General features: G+C 44.5%; 1 protein-coding gene across 2 annotated transcripts in view; it reads left to right on the top strand.

Annotated features, from left to right (window-relative positions):
* The first annotated feature begins 9,386 nt into the window (after nucleotides 1-9,386).
* SLC39A6 (solute carrier family 39 member 6) overlaps nucleotides 9,387-21,142 on the top strand; it is a 28,423-nt gene continuing 16,667 nt past the window's right edge. Inside the window, exons 1-5 of one of the 2 annotated variants that reach the window (XM_074945113.1) lie at nucleotides 9,387-9,479; nucleotides 12,002-12,616; nucleotides 15,455-15,635; nucleotides 15,898-16,067; nucleotides 20,565-20,777. In XM_074945113.1, coding sequence (XP_074801214.1) covers nucleotides 12,011-12,616; nucleotides 15,455-15,635; nucleotides 15,898-16,067; nucleotides 20,565-20,777 — 1,170 coding nt within the window. In that variant the 5' untranslated portion in view covers nucleotides 9,387-9,479; nucleotides 12,002-12,010. Of the gene's footprint in view, nucleotides 9,480-12,001; nucleotides 12,725-15,454; nucleotides 15,636-15,897; nucleotides 16,068-20,564; nucleotides 20,778-21,142 lie in introns of both variants that reach the window. The other variant, XM_074945112.1, reaches the window with a different exon arrangement.

The raw sequence follows: 21,142 nt of genomic DNA, 5'->3' as shown, positions 1-21,142 counted from the left end.
CGCTGGGCCGGACCCTCCCCCTGAACCCTTCCTGCAGCTGAAACCCCTACCCTGAGGCCTCTGCTACACCCTACACCCCTCCTGCACCCCGACTGCCTGCCCTGAGCCCCTTGCTGTACTCCTCCTGCACCCCAACCGCCTGCCCTGAGCCCCCAACACACCCCACACCCCTCCTGCACCCCAATCCCTTGCCATGAGCCCCCTGCATCCCTCTTGCACCCCCTGGGGGCAGGAGGGGGCGGAGTTGGGGTGGGGATTTCAGGGAAGGAGTTGGAATGGGGGCAGGGAAGGAGTGGGAAGAGGCGGGGCAGGGGCGGGGCCTCACATAAGGGGTGGAGTGGGGGTGGGGGTTGGTCAATGGTGCGGCCCTTGGGCCAATATAATAGTCCTCATGTGGCCCTCGTGATCATTTGAGTTTGAGACCCCTGGTAATTAGTCTTAGATTTTATCATACCTACATCTGAATAATGGAGAGAGCTCATTGCTATGATGGGGGATGAGTGCAAAGTCTTTAGTAGAGATGATTGATTTAGTCCAAATATGTTCACTTGACAACACATTAGTATTTTTTGTTACCATTGTATGTGCATGCATCTGGTATTTGTGTTATATACTCGAAATGGAAATTCTGAACCTCATTATTCTTGATCTCCAAGCCAGCCTTTGGAGGCTTATCAAAGTAATAAAGTGGCTAAACACTTGGTTTAATTTGAAATTCTCTATTTAGTGGGGGGAGGGGTTCAGTTTCCAAACAACTTGATGTTTAATGAGAAAAAGTTAGCCAATGTAATTGACAGATCCATAGTATGCAAAGGGTTTATGCCTTAACAGCAAACTTCTGGACAGGGTACAGGCGCTCTTTTTACTGCTGTTTTTTGGTCTTGCTGGGTAGAATCTGGGTTTTAAATGCAGAACTAAAACTTGCCACACACCTAAGTTTCCATATCTTCCCCACAGCCCTTTTGGACCTAAGCTATGTAATTCAACTTTACATTAATTAATGAGAATAGAATCTGCTCCTTTAAATTGCTGGTGGTTGGATTTCTTTTGTATGAATTATACACTCCAAAACAACCTAAAATAATCACTGATTTAAAATTCAATTAATTCCTCACTCTGTTTTGAATTCTCACAAAGCCATACATCAGTATTAGAGAGACAAGGTGGGTGAGGTAATATCTTTTATTGAACCTCACCCACCTAGTCTCCCTAATTTCCTGGGACCAATACAGCTACAACAACCATGCAACTATACATCAATATTGACATCTCAGCAGTAACAGAGTGTAAAAATGAGGACCAGACCTTGTGGGCTCACCTGGGGTCAAAGTGCTGGTGAAATTAAGATTCCTCACTAAGGGGAATCTGGAGTTAGAGAAACTGGTTCCTGGATTGGGAACTACTACATGGAAACATTTTTGTCCCCATTTTTCCACCTTGAGGCATCCCATCCCTACAAGCAATTTCTGCAACAGCGCCTAATTGAGAGAAAAGAAGATTCCCAATTGGGAATCTCCATTTATTCTCCTTTCCTCTGAAGAAAAATCTCTCCCAGTTGTTGGCCCCTTCTGCACTCCAAGGGCCACAAGGAGATTAGCACCCCACAGTACTGTCTCCCTTCCTTTACCAGGAGAGGAAAGGAGAGAGATGCACTCTCTCCAGCTCCATAGGTAGTGCCCCAAAATGTCTACTGATGAAATGTATTTAAATCTTCTAAAATCCAGGATGCTGTATTAGAAATTTCAAAAATTTATGGGAAGCGCTCCTCCCCGTATTTTATTTAACATCACTACACAGTTGCCATCCTGAATCGAATAGGTGGGGAGACCAGTGATGTGCCCCTAACCAACTCAACCCACTCTGCATGTACATACATGTACATTTGATTGGCTGGCTGGCTGGCTGGCTATGGCCCTCTATGGGTAAAAGAACTCCTCTGGGAAACTTTTCTTTTCTCTCCCTATTTTTCCCCTTGCTGCATTCCATTGCTACAGGCTGATGCAATGCTGCATCTTCACATTAATATTAAAGTTATGACAATCACCAAAATAGATCCTCCCTTGATCTATTTGAACTCCTTGGACTAAGCATTTTGAGGCAGCTCCTCATGTCCTTGATTCTTTTTACACTTCTGCAATTTCATTAAACTTTTGCACTTTTTAAGGGGGAAATCTTGTCCTGCACCAAAACCAACTAGCTAGGTTTGCAAGAGAAGATCCTGAGGGGTTTTAGGTGGAGGGAGGAATTCTCCCCTTAGACTCTATGGCAGTAGCAAAACCGCTCCATGGTGCTACAGCCATCTGTGACCTCTCTCATACTTTACCACCTCTAGCTCTTCCATCCAGTGCTGTTGCAGCAGTCCTTTTCTCTTATAAAGTCCTCCTAACACCCCCACCCTGAATCTTATCCAAAAGGAATATGGTGAGAGTGCTGTCTATGCCTTCAGTGTTCACTTTCCTCTGATTTTTGACTCCTGGCTTGCTCTCTTCCTCTCCTGACAGTCTCCCATACGGATCCTTGGTGACTTCAATTTTACATTAACACATCTGATCCCTTAATTGCCCATCTGTTCTCTCACCCTCCAGACTCAAATTGTGGCCTATCCCTGTTGCCGTCTTGTGGATGTCCAGCCATCAACTGAAACGTAACATCTCTAACACCAAGCTCTTAAGTGTTCTCTGCAGAGCCCTCCCCTTTCTCTATCACAGTAGAGAATCAACCTAGTATCACCATTAACCTCCCTGTTGCTTGAGCTCATTGTTACCCACAAAAACCTAGGACATGCTGCCTATACCCTACCAAGGGCTCAAGATGTGACCTGGTTAATTTAGGTACCCCTGTGATGACACTTGAAACTGGGGTACCACTGAGCCCACCTGACCACCAGACTGGGTTCCCTTTATACTGTGCTGCTGTGACTGGCTCTCAAGCCCCTTTCCAGCACACACACAGGTAGGGATACACCCAGCTGCAGTTTCACAGATGCTGAGATCAGCTCTGCATAGGAAAGCTCAGCTAAGGAATTGCCCAGCACTCGAGTGCACTCCCACTCTGGAGTGTAAACCTAAAATTGTATCATCGTGCGCTGCACAGAGAACTATACAGCATAAGCTCATTGAAATTCACCCCCTCCCTCAATGTGGAGAGAGATACGCAACAGCTTTTTGCCCCAAGTTATAATTTCCACACACTGGTTTTAGAGAAAACAAAAACAAATTTATTAACTACAAAACATAGATTTTTTTAAGTGAAATGATAGCAAACAGATCAAAGCAGATTACTTTAGTAAATAAACATAACTGCAAACTGAGTTTAACACACTAGATAGTAGGATATAAATTAGCAAATTCTCACCCTGAGTGATAAACAGGCTGGCAGATTCTTAAGGCACAAGTTGCCTTGGCTTCCCCACATTTTCACACACAGGCTAAAAATCCCTCTAGCCGGGGACCATTACGTCCCACAGTTCAGTCCTTGCCCTTCAGATGTTTCCAGGTGTGGTGTTGTAAGGAGAGTGAGATACCATCATGATGTCATTTTCCCCCTTTTATATCTTCTTCCCACTTGCTGGAAAGCTCTTTTGGTGTGACCTGGGTCAAACGGTTCCCATTGTGTAGTGCTATCTCTGAGAGGTTTCTATTGTACACAGTTCCTGGGGTAATCCTTGTGTGCATTTCTTCAATAAGACATTAACATTGTTTGGCCTTTTTACTGTTGTATCTGAAAGGCTGCTTGTCAGTGTTTTCAATCTCACAACATGTTTCAGTAACACTTGCAGAGCCAACCTGCATAATTTCAGATTTGACTATAGCACATACAATCCAACGAGATATTACTGTCTAGCAGATCAAGACTTTTAGAATGATACCTCACAAGGCATACTTTGTACAAAACATATCCTAATTACACGACAGTGGTAAACAGTGGGGTGCCAGGGTGTCACACTATGTTTGCCCTTCTCATGTGGATAGTTCTTTGAAAACTTCAGGTCAATAATGCACAGTAGCGTTCAAAAAGACTAACAATATTAGGAACTATCAGGAAAGGGATAGAAAATAATAAGAAAATATACTGCCACTATATAAATCCATGGTGCATCCACATCCTGAATATTGAGTGTAGCTCGAGTTACCCCATCTCAAAAAGGATACAGTGGAACTGGAAAAGGTTCAGAGTAGGGCAACAAAGATGATCAGTGGTATGGAATGGCTTTCATAAAAGAAGAGACAAAAAAGATTAAGGTTCTTCATCTTAGAAAAAAGATGATTAATGGGTGATACAATGGAGGTCTATAAAATAATGAATGATGTGGAAAAAGTGAATAGAAAAGTGTTATTTTCCCTTTCCCACAATACAAAAAAGAGGGGTCACCCTATGAAATTAATACGCAATGGTTTTAATACAAACAAGAAGGTGTATTTTTTCACACAATTCACAATTAACCTGTGGAACTCTTTGCCATGGGATGTGTTGGCCAAAAGTATAACTGGGTTCAAAAAAGCACTGGATAAATTCATGGAAGATAGGTCCATCAATGGCTATTAACTTTGTGCTTGGGGCAACCCTAAACCTCTGGCTACCAGAAGCCAGAAGGGGGAAAACAGGTGGATCACTCCATCTGCCCTGTACACTCCCCCAGAAGCTCTAGTACTTGCCACTGTCAGAGACAGGATACTGGGCTAGATGGACCATTGGTCTGACCCAGTATGGTCATTATGTTCTTATATTAGCTGCTTGAGAGACGACAAAGGTAACTACCAGCAGTAGGGAGTAGGGAGATCTTCCCACAGTCTCCAACTGCCTGATGGTCTGTGAAAATGTAAAAGACCTAAGCTGGATGGGAGAATAAATTCTGCTCCCCTTGACTCTACATATGAGGATCAAAAGACCACCCCAGTGAGGAGATCAATACTCCTCCCCTCCCCCAAGAGAAGGAGAGGTAAAGTCACTCGAGTACCTGGACCCCGACCTCTGGGGAAATGGGATAAAGGAATCTGGCTGTATAGGAGGTCTGAAGAACCTGTCTTGCCCAATCCCCCTGTTATTAGAAGCAGTGCAAGGTTGAAATTCATTTCATAGGGAGGAAGCCGTTCCTTACTCCCTTTGGTCCAAAGAATTGCTATTTCTGGGGCAGTGGGGCAGCTGACCCCTTGAGAGACAAAGGGACACCACACACATTCCCTAAAAGCTGCATGGGATGTGGGAATCTGAGGATCACGTCTCAAATTCACACCCAAAGATTTTGGGGGAACAAGGTTAAGAAGGGCATGTAAGAGCTCAGAGGTTCTAAGGAGAGAAATCATGAAGGATGTTTGTCAAACATCAAAAGACTCGATAGAGTTTTTTGAAGGATATATCCTGGGCCAGCAGAATGTTTATCTGAATCGCTGAAATGTGAAATTATAAAGGTCATGTCAGAAACACCATCCAGGGATAGGGATGGAGAGTTGTATGGGCCTGTGGTGCCCAGGGTCCAGGAATATTCAGGGCTGGGGGCCCTGCGCCACCGATGTTTGGAGCTGGGTCTCTCCCCTGGCCCTGCCTGGAGCAGCCCCTGGCCCCTGCCTGCCCCCTCGCACACCTCACCCGGCCCCCGGAGAGTCCCCCCTGCCGACCCAGAGGTCCCTGCCTGAATGAAAGCGGCAGGGCTCTGCCTCACCTGCCTGCTGCTGCCTATGGCTACAGCACAGCACAAGAGCAGTGCTGGTGGCAGGCTGAGGCAGCTGGCTGCTGCTGCTAAACCTCAGGAGGGGGAAGGGGCGCACACATGCTTGGCAGCCCTCCCCTTCCCCTGCACCCACCGGGAGGAGACGCCGCCGAGGGGGCTTCTGGTGGGAGACAGCTGGAGTGGACCTCACTCACCTGAGCAGCTGCTGGGGCTTCCGTGAGTGTTTGACCCTGTGATCCGCCCCCCGCAGCCACCAATCCTGCTCAACGCTGGGCAAGGTGCAGCCCCATCCACTACCGAGGCTGTGGTGAGAGGCAGCAGGGGAGGAAGGAAGCCACATGTGATAGCAGTCCTCTCCCCGTGCCATACCCCTTACCCCCTCCCAGAGGCTGCACCCCCTCCCTACGCAACCCCTCCTACCCCCAAACTCGCTCCCAAAGCCTGCACCCCCAACCCAGAGCCTGCATCCAAACTCCATCCCAGAGCCTGTACCCCCACCCCTTCCCACACCCCCCCCCGCACCCAAATTCCCTCCCAGAGCCTGCAAACTCCCTCCTACACCCCCACCCCTTGCCCCAGCCCAGAGCCTACACCCAAACTCCATTCCAGAGCCTGCACCCCCTCCCATCCCCAAACTCCCTCCCAGAGCCTCGACCCCCACCCCAGCCCAGAGCCTGCACCCCTCACCCGCTCCTGCACCCCCACCCCCTACCCTAGCCTGGAGCCTACAGCCAGCACCCAACTTACATCCCAGAGCCTGCACCCCCACCCCCTTCCCACACACCCTCTCCTGCCCCCAAACTCCCTCCTAGAGCCTGCACCCCGACCCCTTGCCCCAGCCCAGAGCCTACACCCAAACTCCATCCCAGAACCTGCAACCCGCACCCCCTCCTGCACCTCTACCCCTGCCCGGAGCCTGCACCCAGCACCCAAACTCCATCCCAGAGCCCAAGCTCTCAACCGTCCTACACCCCAATCCCCTGCCCCAGCCCAGGGCCTGCACCTCAGATCTCCTCCCCACACCCAAAGTCCCTCACAGAGCCTTAGGCAGGTGGGGGGGCGGAGTTCGGGGGGGGGGGGCAGGCTCTGGGCATTCTAGGCACCACCAAAATTTCTACAAACCTGCCACCCCTGTCCAGGGAATAAACCTGTCCACAAAATAAGTCAAGGGTTCCCCAGGATGCTGCTCAAGCACACTAGTTACACTCAATTTTTACAGAGGGAGATGTGACAGATATGGCAATTTCCTACAATATACTTGAAAAACATTATTTAATTAAGTTCAAGTATCATTTGCAAATTTAACACCATTAATTTGGGCTTGAATAGGGACAGTCAGTGGCTGGCTCCTTACAAAGGCAGCTTTGCCTCTCCTGGAATTGACACCTCCTCATCTATTATTGGGAGTGGACTACATCCACCCTGATAGAATTGGCCCTGTCAGCACTGGTTCTCCACTTGTGAGGTAACTCCCCTCCCTTCATGTGTCAATATATTGCCTGTGTCTGTAATTTTTTACTACCTGCATCTTAAGAAGTGGTGTTTTACGCACGAAAGCTTATGCCCAAATAAATCTGTTAGTCTTTAAAGTGCCACCAGACTCCTTGTTGTTTTTGTGGATACACACTATCACGGCTACCCTGATAAGTATCTTTGCAGTCCATTGTATTACATGCAAATATAAAGTATTATTGTGCACTTAGAAAATCAAACAGACAGCATTAAACGTGGCAGACAAGAATGGTAATTTGGGACATTACATGTGGAGTTCCTGGGAAGTAGCTATGGGAAGGTTAATGCAAATATTTTTATGCACAAATCCAGACTTCTGAAGCTATGCCCTGAGGAAGGGACCATTGTCTATTAATTACCTGTTCCCAGAATCTGAAGATCAAAGGCCCAAAAGCTGTATAAAGAAAAAGGGTGATCTGCCCTGTTCAGTATGCTTATTCTGAGCTGAGGCTGTTATGAACTTGTAAGCACAGAAAAACCCCCAGGTGGTTTGAAGGACTAACTCCTTTACCACAGCCTTTGTCGGAACTGGACAGGTGATCTCTGCTAAGCTTATTAGCATGATGGTAGATTTTTTGTTGTTTTCTCTGTAATGCTTTTACCTTAAGAAAAAAGGTATTTTCTTAGCAAGAGCTGTGGGGTAACTTGTAACTTCTAACAATTACATTAATAGCCTTTGAAGAGAAAGCAAAGCACAGATGCTGACTTGTTCAGGCAGTCTGGCTTGCTGGTGATATCATAGCGTAGGCTGGGAATTGTGCAGCCTGGGGGAAAAACTTAGGAGGGAGAGAGATGTCGGTCTCTGCCCAGGTGAGGAGATGGCTGAGGATCCAGGAGCCTAGACTGGGTGCCCTTGAAAGACCACAGAGAATACAGGTGTGGGTGCCCTGAACTGATCCAATATTTATTAAGATTGTTTATAAACAATATTTATAAGCCATTACTAAAAAACCCTCACCCTGTACACCTAAATCTTCCCCCACCCCACAATCCCACCCTCCCAAAAAGATTAAAAGAAACCTCTCCTCAGCACACACAACTCAAGAAAACACAATGGATGTGTCTAGGTCAACTTGTTTTAGAGTTATAATCAGCTAACAATCAGAATAAATTCTAGAAAACAAATTACAGCCACAGTTTAAAACTATGACTAGGGCTTGGAAGAGAGGGGGACTCTTCCAAGCCCACTTGAGATGCCCCAGACAGGCTGTGCAGACATCACAGCGCTGAAGTCAGGCTTTGCGGAGCTGTCAGAGTCGGTTCTGCCTCAGGGAGGTGTGGATCTAAACTGGGGAAAGCCGCATCCCGGCTCAGGCGGCCCACTAGGCACGTGCCTGGTACCCCCACTTCAGCTTGAACTGAACACAGGCCAGCCCCCAGGGTTACCAAGACAAATGGGGAACTGGGACCCGAGTGACACCGCAGCCAGCCTCCAGCCCAGGGACCAGCAGCAGCTCCAGCCGCCGCGGCGGGAAGCAGCTCCCCGGCTCCAGCCCACCAGCAAGGCAGGGCAGAGCCACACCCCACGGCTCCGGGCACGCCAAGGCCTGGATCGCGGCTTCCCCCCTCCGGTCTTTTGGCTCCCGGGAGGGTGGGATCAGCAGGCGCCGGCCGCTCCCACGCGCCGGCCGCTCCCCCGGCACCGCGAGTCGCCCCGCGCCTTATAACGCCCCTGCCCGCGCGCCTCGCCTTCCCTCCGCGCCCTGAGCAGCAGCGAGGCAGCCGCCAACGGCTCCCCAGCGCCCGTTCCTGCCCAGTCTCCCCAGCCGGGCGGCGAGCGGAGCCGCCCCACCGAGCCGACACGCCGCCCAGGCAGGTTTCTCCTCCGCGCCCGCCCGGACTCTGAGCCCCGCCGGGGCGCGGCACGACACCGGGCCGCCCTCTAAGCCCAGCCCAGTGGCGCTGGGGCCGTTCCGCCTTCCGCGGGGTCTCCCGGGCAGTCGCCGCCGCCCAGGGGGTCTCCAGCCCGGGCCCCGGCCCCGACCCCGGCTGCCGAGGGGGACGCGCGAGCAGCCGAACCCCGCCCCCTGGAGCAGGCCCCGCAAGCACCAGCCTAACCCGGGCCGCTCACCCAACTGCCGCCGACCCGGCGCGCGGCCTGCGTTCGCCGCTAGGGGGCGGGGCCCGCGGTTCCTGTGCCCATTGGCTCGGAGTCAACCCGTGACATTCCGCTACATCCTGATTGGCTGCCCGGCGGGCCGGGCCCGGACTCTGCCAGTCCTGTCGGGGTTGGGAACGAAGCCGGAAGGGGAGAGGGCGGCGGGGCCGCGCTGAGGAGCCGGGGCGGCTGTAGGAGGAGGTGAATTGTCCCCGCCGGAGCGGTGTGAGGGGAGGCGGGACCGGGCCGGGCCTGCGCGGCCGTGACTCCCTGGGGAGGCCACGTGGGCTGCTGGGGATGGCGCCCGCCTGTGCCGGGCTTGTTTGGCTCCGACTGCGGCCGGCCCGCGAGCCTCGGCCCCGAGCCCCGCCCACGCCCGGCATGCGGGCGATGCCTGAGCGGGGCGCGTAGGCGGAGGCCGGTCTCCTGCTTGGGGAAGTGCCCCGCCCAGCCGGCTGCCCGCGTGGGGATCCCGGCCCCCCACACTCCAGTTGTACGGAGGGGAGCAGTGTCCTCCGAGCTGGGCCGGATCTGCCTTCGCACTGCCTTAGCGTACTCACTCAGTGATAGGCCCCAAGCCCCGGCGCTGCTGTTTGTCATATGTGCAATTAATGTGTCGTCTTAGTCACACATCTGTCCAGGGCTGGCTTCCCCTCTTCGCAATTTGTTTAATACTAAAAATGGACCAGATACGGTAGGGGATTGGTCCGGGGTATTGGAGATAATTGGAGGAAAGTTGCATTAGATTGATAAGAGGTGGACACACTAATTTTGAAGTACAAATCTTAACTGTTTGAACGTGCTGTTGTTCCTAGTCAGTGGGAAACTTAACGGAGTATTTTGTGTTCAGGGTCCATGGAGCATATGGGGCAACTTCTTCACAATATGAAGTAAACACTTTGTCTACTGCTTGTAAACTAAGAGTCTGATACTGCAAATGCTCGTGCACAGGCTTCAAACAAAGCATCTGAGTAGTCCCATGATGTGTAAAATTAAGCACAAGCTTAAGTGTTTTCAGAATCAGAGTTTAAGGGCCTGAATCTGTAGTTCCTACCTTATGGCATTTCATTATAGTTAGTGGGAATCAGCACAGGAGTAACTGTACATTTAGGTAAAAAAAAACAGGAGTACTTGTGGCACCTTAGAGACTAACAAATTTATTTGAGCATAAGCTTTCGTGGGCTACAGCTCACTTCATCGGATGCATAGAATGGAACATATAGTAAGAAGATTTTTATACATACAGAGAACATGAAAAGGGGAAGTACCCATACCAACTATTATTTGCAATAGCAGGCTTCAAAAATGTGTATAGTCTTTGCTGCAACATAATACTGATTTAAAATGTTAGGCAGCATATAAATACTGCATTTGACAATTAAATGTTCCCTTTTGTATGAAACATTACAAATGTTTATAGCAACTTCTTGGTCCAAGAACCAAAGGCACTTTAAAACTTACATTTGTATATAGTTTCTATTCCAGTTTATCTCTGTCTGCACCTTTGGAGTGAAATGTGGTAATGTTTAATAGCTCCCAGCAATACTATACAACCATTTACGAAAAATTGAGATTATTATATCAAAATTAAACTACAGGTATAACTTAGGCAAAATGTAGGAATAAGTCTTAAAGTATGTAGAAAATGAATTCACACTCTAACTCTTATAAGGTATGTCATGACGTCTTAATGTTGAGGAGTTCAGGATCTTGCTTTTCCATTGCTCTAAAACATGGGTTTTCAAACCATGGGTCACGACTGGATTGCGGAATAGAAGGGACTGTGTTGTAGCGGCTCTGGTCAGGACTGCCGACGGGGCCGTTAAAAGTTCTGTCAGTGGTGCTGCCAAGCTAAGGCAGGCTAGTCCTACCATTTCCAACACCATGCCCCAGAAGCAGGCAACAGCAGGTCCAGCTCCTGTGGGGGGTGGGGGGGGGAGACATTGGGCCCTGTGTGCTGCCCCAGCACCGGCTCCGCACTCCCATTGGCCAGTTTCTGGCCAGTGGGAGCTGGAGAGGGCGGTGCCTGCAGGCAACAGCTGCGCAGAGTAGCTTGCACACCTCCGCCTAGGAGCCAGACCTGCTGCTGGCCACTTCTGGGGTGCAGGGTGGTCTGTGGTCCCAAGACAGGCAGGAAGCCTGCCTCTGCACCCCTGCTGTGCCACTGACAGAGAGCTGCCTGAGGTAAGCCTGTGGCCCAATCCCCTGCCCCTCCTCTGAGCCCCCCCAAACCCAGAGCCCCTTCCTGCACCCAAACCCCTCATCCCCGGCCGCAGCCCTCACCCCCAGCCCTGAGCTCCTCCCATACCCCAAACCTGTTGGCATCAACAGTTTTCTTCAACTGGGTTGCCACTGCTCTAAAACCACTGCTCTAAAATCTTCAGCAGCACAGTTCCCCCTACTGCAATGTTGAGTTTGGTCAAACGCTATCTTACAGGGCTGGTCTAAACACAGTTGCACCAATTTAACTTTAAACCAGTGTCGTTAAACTAGTTGAACTTCTGCGTGATGATGCTCTCTCACTGGTTTATGTTGGTTTAGCTTGCCTCTTGTAAATTTACCAACAAGCTAAACCAATATAAGCCAGGTTTCAACTGATGGATATTCCTCTCGCTATGGCACCTTTTCTGGTAATTATTCGGGTCAGCTAAATTAGCCAGTGAGTTGCACTACAGCACATATATGCTGTCTCATAACTTTCTTTTGTCATTCCTTTTTTATAGGAAGCTGCAATGGAGAATGAGCTTCTGATGGCCTTTCTTTTGTCATTTTCCATATTGTTCTGCAAAAGTCATCGTCATGAAGTAGAGCTGGCTACTGTTGCACAGACCTCTGAGAAATTAATTCCAGATAAGGCAGCTGGTATCAACACTGACTTGGCAGCACTTATGCAGAAGCATCACCTTCAGGAACTTTTCCAACGTTATGGGGAGAACAATACTTTGACTATTGAAGGATTTAGAAAGTTGCTGCAAAACATAGGAATAGATAAAGTGAAAAGTATCACTATTGGCCACGATCATGATCATCATCTTCATCATAACCATGTTATGCTAAGCAAAAACTTAGAGAGAACAGATTGCCCAAATCATGAATCTGGTGGTGTAAATAAAGATCCTAGTAATGGTCAGGCAAATGAATTACAAAGAATAGAAAACGCTGAGCACAAGCAGAACTTGATAAGCAACAAAAACACTGTTATGGAAATAACTGCATATACCAACACCACTGCTACAGATGGCAATCCTACGTTACAGAATTCGGAAACCAGAGAAGTGAAGCCTGTTCATATAAGTCTAACCAGCCCCAGTGCCGTGAATGTCACAGAAAGCAGCAGTGTGAGTTTACTTGTTAATGGAAAAACTAATGAATCACTTCTTTCCCTAAGGGAATCGGAAAGAGGAAGTTACATGTATTATAAATTTAAAAACCAAAATACACAAGAGGTGAGACCAGTGTTCTGTACTCTTCTTGGGGGCATATGCCCATTAGAAGTGTGTTAGTATGGTTTGTCTTCCAGAGACATTCATTTAACTTCTAGGAATCTTGATGCAAGAGGTGTGTGTGTGGAATAGTTATGCATTCTGGTTTGTACACTGGGTTGTAATATTTGATTTATTTTTTTTTTCTTTCTGGTTTCTCTCTTTAGGAGAACATTTTAAGACTAGTTAATGTCTGACACAAGTATGTGAAAGTTTTTGATGCTGCTTATAGGGAAACAATTACGTTTTCTTATGGTGTAGAAAAGGGTAGATTAAAAAAAATTTAAAAACAAATAGTACTCTTTGAAAGGTTAACATTTCTATAACCATGCATATTGCTGAACTTATTTCAGGTAGGCTTACATTTTTCTGCTGGAAGTAAAAGGCTAGGACAGAAAGTAATTCATCCTACATAGAAATCAGTGAGAGGCCTTGGAACTTAAGTATGGATTTTATGCAAGTTTCATTATGTATATTTACTAATCATCTTTGGGTAAATGTAATCTGGTATTAACTTGTATTCTAGAGGTTGGGAGCCCTAAATTCTGTTCACCACTCTGCAATTGGCTTACTCTTCTGTGATCAGGCAAATAAGTCTTGCTGTGCCTTACTTTCCCCTTTTAAAATGGGGAAAATAATCACCTTTGTAAAACATTCTCATTCTCTGGTGAAAGCTGCTGTCTGCGCTTTCTTTATTTCTGTAATTAGAGCTGCCATAGATACTTGCATCTCTGTCCCTGAAAAATGATAATCCTCTCATTTCACTTTCACTTTCACTTCCCTGCTGCTACCCTGTATTTTCAAGTTGGAGCATGGTTTTGAGAAGGTCAAGTTTAGGTGGGATGGACCTGAGGTAAGGACAAGCAGATGATCTGAGGGAATGATGAGGTCTACGAGGGGCTTGAAGCATGGAAGGGACATACGGGCACTGAGATATTCCTGAAACCATTCTGACAATAATATAAAATTTAGCTGGAAGCCTTAAGTGTAATGAAACTTTAAAAAAAACAAAAAAACAAAAACAAAAAAACCCTTCAGTGTCTTTAATGCTTTTCCCATTCATTTCAATGCAGACTGTTTCTTCGTATCCTAACTTCTCCTGCTTCTTAGGGTAGGTCTACGTTACCTAAGCGATACCTAAGTCAGTATAACTTATGTGGCTCAGGGGTGTGAAAAAGCCTTCTTCTCCCCCCCAGCCCCAAGCAACACAAATTGCACGCTGTCCACACTGGCACTGTGTCTCCTGCTGACATAGCTTCTGCTTCTCGCTAAGGTGGAGTAATTATGCTGATGGGAGAGTGCTCTCCCATCGGCATCGCGCATCTTCACCAGATACACTACAATGGCACAGTTGCATCAGTACAGCTGTGCCGATGTAGCGCTGTAGTGTAAACTTGGCTTTAGTAAGGACATGGTAGCTGTCATTCAGTGTCCTCTTCTGTAAAATGTAAGGCTTTTTTCCCCAAAAGAAGGCTTCTGTTTTTGACTATGTCCAATTAATTCTGAAGGATCTTGTTTTTGTTAAAGTAATATGTATATATTCACCCCACTACTACCTTCCACTGGTACTGTTGCACAGATTATTAAAATCCAATCACAAACATACTTTTTTTTTTTTTTTTTTTTTTTTGAGTGCTGGATCCTACCTCTTTTCTTAACAGGTGGGAGAGGTTTTGTAGAGGCAAACCCAAATGAAAATAAAATGTCTTTTCCCTTTTTTTTTAAAAGGGCAAAGGGATGCTCATGGAACTGCTGGCTGGTGTCACTAAATAAAACCACTGTAATGAGAGCTTTTCCTACAGCCAAATCCTTTACCATTAAGGGCTTTAAAAATCAGCAGATCCTCTTTGAAGTCTATTTACCCTACTTGAGGTAGCTAAGCTAAATAGTTCAGGGTGTGTGTGTGCGCACATAATCACAGGTTCTGAATTCAGTGTTGAGGCATATTTCATTTTTCACAAGTAGAGGAGAAACAAGGCTGGCAGCCCTACTAAAGAGGAATGACTAGACTTTTAAAGACTGCAAGTAGTGGAGTACAAAGATAATTGCAGGAAGAAACATGTTCAGAACATGGCTTTCGATCGAAATGATATGATTGACAAGATTTATTACGAGCCTCTCATAAGAAAGACTTCTTCCTCCAGCATGATTTCTGTCTTCCTTCAATTAGGAATGAGTCAGCTCATGCATCCAGCTGGCAATGTTGTCCAATTAACTCTCCAGTCTGGAGGCTGAGGCTAGCCCATGGAACAAGAAATGTACTGCTAGCATTGTCCACCTCCCTTAGGTGTATGCAACATGTACTGTAGACCCAAGAAAGGATAGAATCTTGAGGGAGATTGGATTTCAGTGTCTTCAATGAAGGGTGTCGTATTGGTTAGAGTGTAGTGAATAGAGGCTGCTTCCATCTACACACAAATTTGAACTGAAACAACAAAAGGTTTGAACTGATAGGTTTAACTATTTTGGTGCCTGTGCATTGACAATTATTTCAGAATAAAACTTGCAAAAGTTTATGTAGCTGAAGTCAGCTTGTTACCAACCTTAGCGACCGACCTTGGCTAAAATTGATTTAACTATTTTAGGGAGGTGCTACTGTATTTTGAACTGGTATTGGACTGCTCTTGAAGTTTTTCTAGGATATGATAGTACTTCTGTTCTTATTAATCTTAAACAGGGTTTTTCTTTCTGCAGTGCTTCAATGTATCAAAACTGATGACGTCTCATGGAATAAGCACACGAGTATTGTTGACTGCTACAGAATTCAGCTATCTTTGTCCAGCAATTATTAATCAGATTGATGGCAAACACTGCATAATCCATGCAGCTAGTGAAAAGACTGAAAGCCCTCCAAAAAGCTATTCTTTGCAAATAGGTAGGTTTTAATTTCTTTTTAAATTTAGAATAAATCTTACCAACAATCATTCACACTTGAAATTTGCTTTTTTTTTATAGCTAATATAAATATTTAGATTCTAAACTATTATTTTTTCTTAGATACTTGACTTTTCTATATGCTGTACAAAGAGTTCTTTCTAGACACCCTTATCCTGGGGATTTTCTTAGTTACTAACGTCTAAATCAGTGTTTTGAAGAAAGCAAGCATCATCTGATATATTTTGTATTTCTCTTACCAGCTTGGATTGGTGGTCTTATATCAATCTCCATCATCAGTTTTCTTTCTTTATTGGGTGTTATATTGATACCTCTGATGAATCGTGTATTTTTCAAGTTTCTTCTAAGTTTCCTTGTGTCACTGGCTGTTGGGACTCTGAGTGGAGATGCTTTTTTACATCTCCTTCCACATGTAAGTATTTTTTACTCATATTAAATCATTCATCTTAACTTGAAAAATGTTAGTGAAATATGGCTTTATTACCTTATTATCAATGTCAAGTGCTTTAGGAAGCCTACTAACACTTGGTTTGGCTGTCTACCAAACCTAGTGGTTTATTGATATTAATGAAAACTTGTATTAACCTAATAAGAAAAGATGATCTACCTTCAAGTAATCTATGTAAAACTGTAGCTGCTGTTTCTGATCTGACTTAGGATTCCCCACAACGCATGCAGTTGCACCATCATGCGTTGGTTTGCAACATTCCTATACATTACTCAGTGCCTCACACACAAGTTGCACTTGTAGATCAGCAATTTAGAATCCTTTCGGTATTTTTTTTTTCTTTTCAACCTCTTTCCCTACCTCCTGATTTTTTTTTTTTTTTGAGAAATAGAAATAGCTCCATTATCTCTTTCCAGTGTGATGGGAGAGAGATAATTGCAGCATTCAAATGCTGACACTGCTTATCCTCTGAATGGAGCATCTGAGAAATGCTGGGAACACAACACTTGAAGAGGTTTAGTACCAGACCACTTACCCATGTGATGGGGTTGAAGAGACTCAACTTAGGTGAAGAATGGAACTGGACTAGAATCACTATAAAATTCTGTCTCTAGGGAAGTCTCTGTGCCGGACTTATAGTACAGGGACAGTCCAACCCTGTGGTACGCTCCATCAGTAAAACTAAGTGTTATGCAGTGAGTTGAAAGCCTTGCTTTCTGTATGTGTAGGTTTTTCCTTATTCCCTTCAGTTAATTATATTGTTGACCTGTTTCTCAGATTCTGGAGGCACTTGGGCTCTGTGCTTGGGGTGAAAGTATCCTAAAAATCCAGCATGCTTTATTGTATGTTCTTTACTTACAAACCTTATGGAAGACTGGCTTTGTGAAAGCAGTATTCTCAATGATGCTTGAACCATACTTATGCTGCAATTAAGGGGTTGCTAATGTATCTTAACTTGAAAATTTTCAAAAGAAGCAACAAAAGCAGCACTGCTGCTGAGTCCTATACGCTTCTTCATAAGAACCTCCACTAGCACTCTTCTCGTGTACAAAAGTGCTAAGTACTAGCCTTCAGGCCTAAATTCAGCAATGTCATAACTGGGACAGGAATTTGGGTGCATATATTAAGGTAGTAAAACTTGCACTGATTTGGCATTTGGTGGGTGGGTAAAGTAAGAGTAATTTTCTCACACCAGGGAGTGGAGCAGGAAAAGCAGGTCCTGATTAAGAACAGCTCTGACCCTTTTATCAGGCTGCTTTTCTTTATCCTGCACCCTCCTGAAAGTTGCTTTTTGTGTTCCTGTGTTCCTTGATGTTCAAGATATATTTGTTTTTCACACTTAATGTCCGTTTAGTACAAGCTACACTACTTTAATGTTTACACTACGGCTGTCAATCGCAGTTAATGCATATGATTAACTCAAAGTAATCAGGATTTAAAAAATTAATCACGATTAATCCGTTTTAATTGCACTGATAAACAATAGAATACCAATAGAATATGAAACTTACTACATATTTTTGGACGTTTTTCTACATTTTTAAATATATTGATTTAAGTTACAACACAGAATGAAAAGTTGACAGTGCTCACTTTATATTTATTTTTATTACAAATGTTTGCACTGTAAAAATGGCAAACAAAAGAAACATTATTTTTCAATTCACCTAATACAAATACTGATGTGTAATCTTTTTATCATGAAAGTTTAACTTACAAATATAGAATTAGGTACAAAAAAATAACTGCATTCAAAAAATAAAACAATGTAAAACTTTAGAGCCTACAAGCCCACTCAGTCCTACTTCTTGTTCAGCCAATTGCTAAGACAAACAAGATTGTTTTCATTTACGTGAGATAATGCTGCCTGCTTCTTATTTACAATGTCCCCTGAAAGTGAGAACAGGCATTCGCATGGCACTTTTGTAGTTGGCGTTCTGTGGTATTTATGTGCCAGATATGCTAAACATTTGTATGCCCCTTCATGCTTCGGCCACCATTCCAGAGGACATGCCTCCATGCTAATGATGCTCGCTAAAAAATAATGCTTTAATTAAATTTGTGACTGAACTCCTTGGGGGAGAACTATGTCTTCAGCTCTGTTTTGCCCACATTCTTCCATATATTTCGTGTTATAGCAGTCTTGGATGATGACGCAGCACATGTTGTTCATTTTAAGAACATTTTCACTGCAGATTTGACACAACACAAAGAAGGTACCAATGTGAGATTTCTAAAGATAGCTACATCACTCAACCCAAGGTTTAAGAATCTGAATTGCCTTCCAAAATCTGAGAAGGACGAGATATAGAGCATGCTTTCATAAGCAACATTCTGATACAGAAACTACAGAACCCGAACCACCAAAAAAGAAAATCCACCTTCTGCTGGTCACATTTGACTCAGATGGTGAAAATGAACATGCATCGGTCCGCACTGCTTTGGATGGTTATCGAGCACAACCAGTTATCAGCATGGATGCATGACCTCTGGAACGGTGGTAGAAGCGTGAAGGGACATATGAATCTTTAGGGCATCTGATACATAAATATCTTGCAGCGCTGGCTACAACAGTGCTATGCAAATGCCTGTTCTCACTTTCAGGTGATACTGTAAACAAGAAATGGACAGCATTATCTCCTGCAAATATAAACAAACTTGTTTGTCTGAGCAATTGGCTGAACAAGAAGTAGGACCGAATGGACTTGTAGGCTCTAAAGTTTTACATTTTTATTTTTTGAATGCAGTTATTTTTTGTACATAATTCTACATTTGTAAGTTAAACTTTCCTGATAAAGAAATTACACTACAGTACTTGTAGTAGGTGAATTGAAAAATACTATTTCTTTTGTTTTTTACAGTGCGAATATTTATAATAAAAAATAAATATAAAGTGAGTACTGTACATTTTCTGTGCTGTTGTAATTGAAATAAATATATTTAAAAATGAAAATATCCAAAATTATTTAAAGAAATGGTATTCTATTATTGTTTAACAGTGCAATTCATCGTGCGATTAATTTTTTTTAACTGCTTTACATCCTTAGTTTACACTCATTTTCCAACCCACTTACACTGTCACTATTGCATTTGATCCAGAGTGTTTTATGGGAGTTGCACCATGCTTATATCAGGTCTGAATCTGGACCTCAGGGGATTTCCTCTTCCATACTGGACAAGAAACTATACTTTAGGAATGCATTGGGGCTTTTTAGGGGACTGCACCTCTACCTCAAAATTTGACCTAAGGAATTAAATCTGGTCAGAAATTCTAGATTTGTGTATCTCCATCTGTAAAATTTACTACTATACAACTGAGAGTGAAAATGAGTAAATTTATCATTGTTATCAAATTTTTTCCCTTATGATTTTGTCTTGTTCAAATAGGTGTCATTTTATTCTCTCTGCATGCCCTCCACTCACTCCCCCGCCGCCCCCCCAAAAAACAAAAAAAATGCAAAATAACTTTCACACTCATATCAAGACTACTTTGGGAATAGAGTTGACTTGTTTAACTGCTGCCCTAGATCCAACATACCTGGCAAAAAAATGGGAAAGGGAATAGTTTGATTTTTAGTGCTAAACAGTTGTCTTTTTAGAGCACTTATAATGCAATACCTAGATTTTTGTTTTCCCCGATATTAAAATTCAGTCTCCATAATGGTGCTTCTGTCAGATGGTTTATTCATTATACACCCTTGGATTCACCTTAACACTAATCTGCCTGAGTTGGGGGATCTTTTTTTTAGCTAGCAGATTATTTTGATCCTTTCTGCTCTATTTAACCAGCCGTTTATTTATTGTCATAGGAAGTGAACGCCGTTTACTGTTTCAAAACATAAATTTAATCAACGTGTACATTAAACAAAATTACTGCTGCTGCCACCTCAAAAATATATTGGCAGCAGAATTTTCAGGAATAAGACAAACTCATGCAAAAGTTAAGCAGAAGTCCTTCTCTCCTGCCCTGAAAGCTGCCCAACTCTGGTTCAAGTAGCCTCCCAATGGGGGAGAGCCCCAGAGATGGGGTCCTCTGAGAGCAGGCAAAGGCTTGGGTCGCTATTGTGTGGTCCGTATTAGAAAGGAATGTTCCTAGCTTCTTTGTCAGCTATAGATGAGGCAGTAAAAATGGTGGTCTGGGCCACCACTACTAGCTGAGGATTTAGCAAGAGCATCCTAATGTTGCAAACCATTCTAATGAAAGGTGCATATACACACTTGGTAGAGGGTGATGGCTGGGTCTGCATGTACTCTTTAAATATTTCCCTTTACCCACAAACGTCACAGCCATTTTGAGTTGTTTTCATTTATAGTTCTTTCTCACATTAAGAAAGTAATAAGATTCGTCTCTGGAATCAATAAAAATGAGCCACAGAGCACCTTTCAGTTTTTTCTTCTGTTGCACTGAAATTTGTTCTGAATTAGTGGAACTTGAATGTTTTTCTTTTGAATTTCCCTTAGTCTCATGGAAATCATCACCATCACCAAGAGAAACTTTTACTTGAACAAAATAAAGATGCCCTGTTCAAGCATCTTGTCTTTCAAAGTGTAGAAGAAACTGCTTATTTGGATTCCACATGGAAAGGACTGACAGCCCTTGGAGGCCTGTATTTCATGTTTCTAGCTGAGCATTTGATCACTTTAATTAAGCAGTTTAAAGACAAGAAGAAAAAGGTAGGGAAATTACATTTTTGAAGCCTCATTGCACTATGTAATAGTCGTGTCTGTGGATATTAAAATTAGTCTTTTGTAGAGAGCAGCTTGTTGATTAGATTTGGTAGCTAATGAGGAATGTGCTCACAACTCAATTTTTGCTTATAAGTCTATAGTACTATACTTTGGGTGATCCTAACCATCTTTCCTCCTTCAGAGTAGACGTGTATTTATATTCCTAAAAAGAATTCTGTTAACTGTTTTCTTGCACAAGCAGATAATTCAGTCTGCATCTTTCAGTTGTTTACCTTGAAGTTACAGTGAAAGACCTGATTTACAGTGAGTGCCATCTTAAAACAACAAAAACCACACCATTCTCCTCCTCC

Source organism: Natator depressus, chromosome 2 (genome assembly GCF_965152275.1).
Source record: "Natator depressus isolate rNatDep1 chromosome 2, rNatDep2.hap1, whole genome shotgun sequence".
Taxonomy (NCBI): domain Eukaryota; kingdom Metazoa; phylum Chordata; order Testudines; family Cheloniidae; genus Natator; species Natator depressus.
The sequence above is the reverse complement of the archived record's forward strand: the minus strand, read 5'-3'. Positions and strand labels throughout refer to the sequence as shown.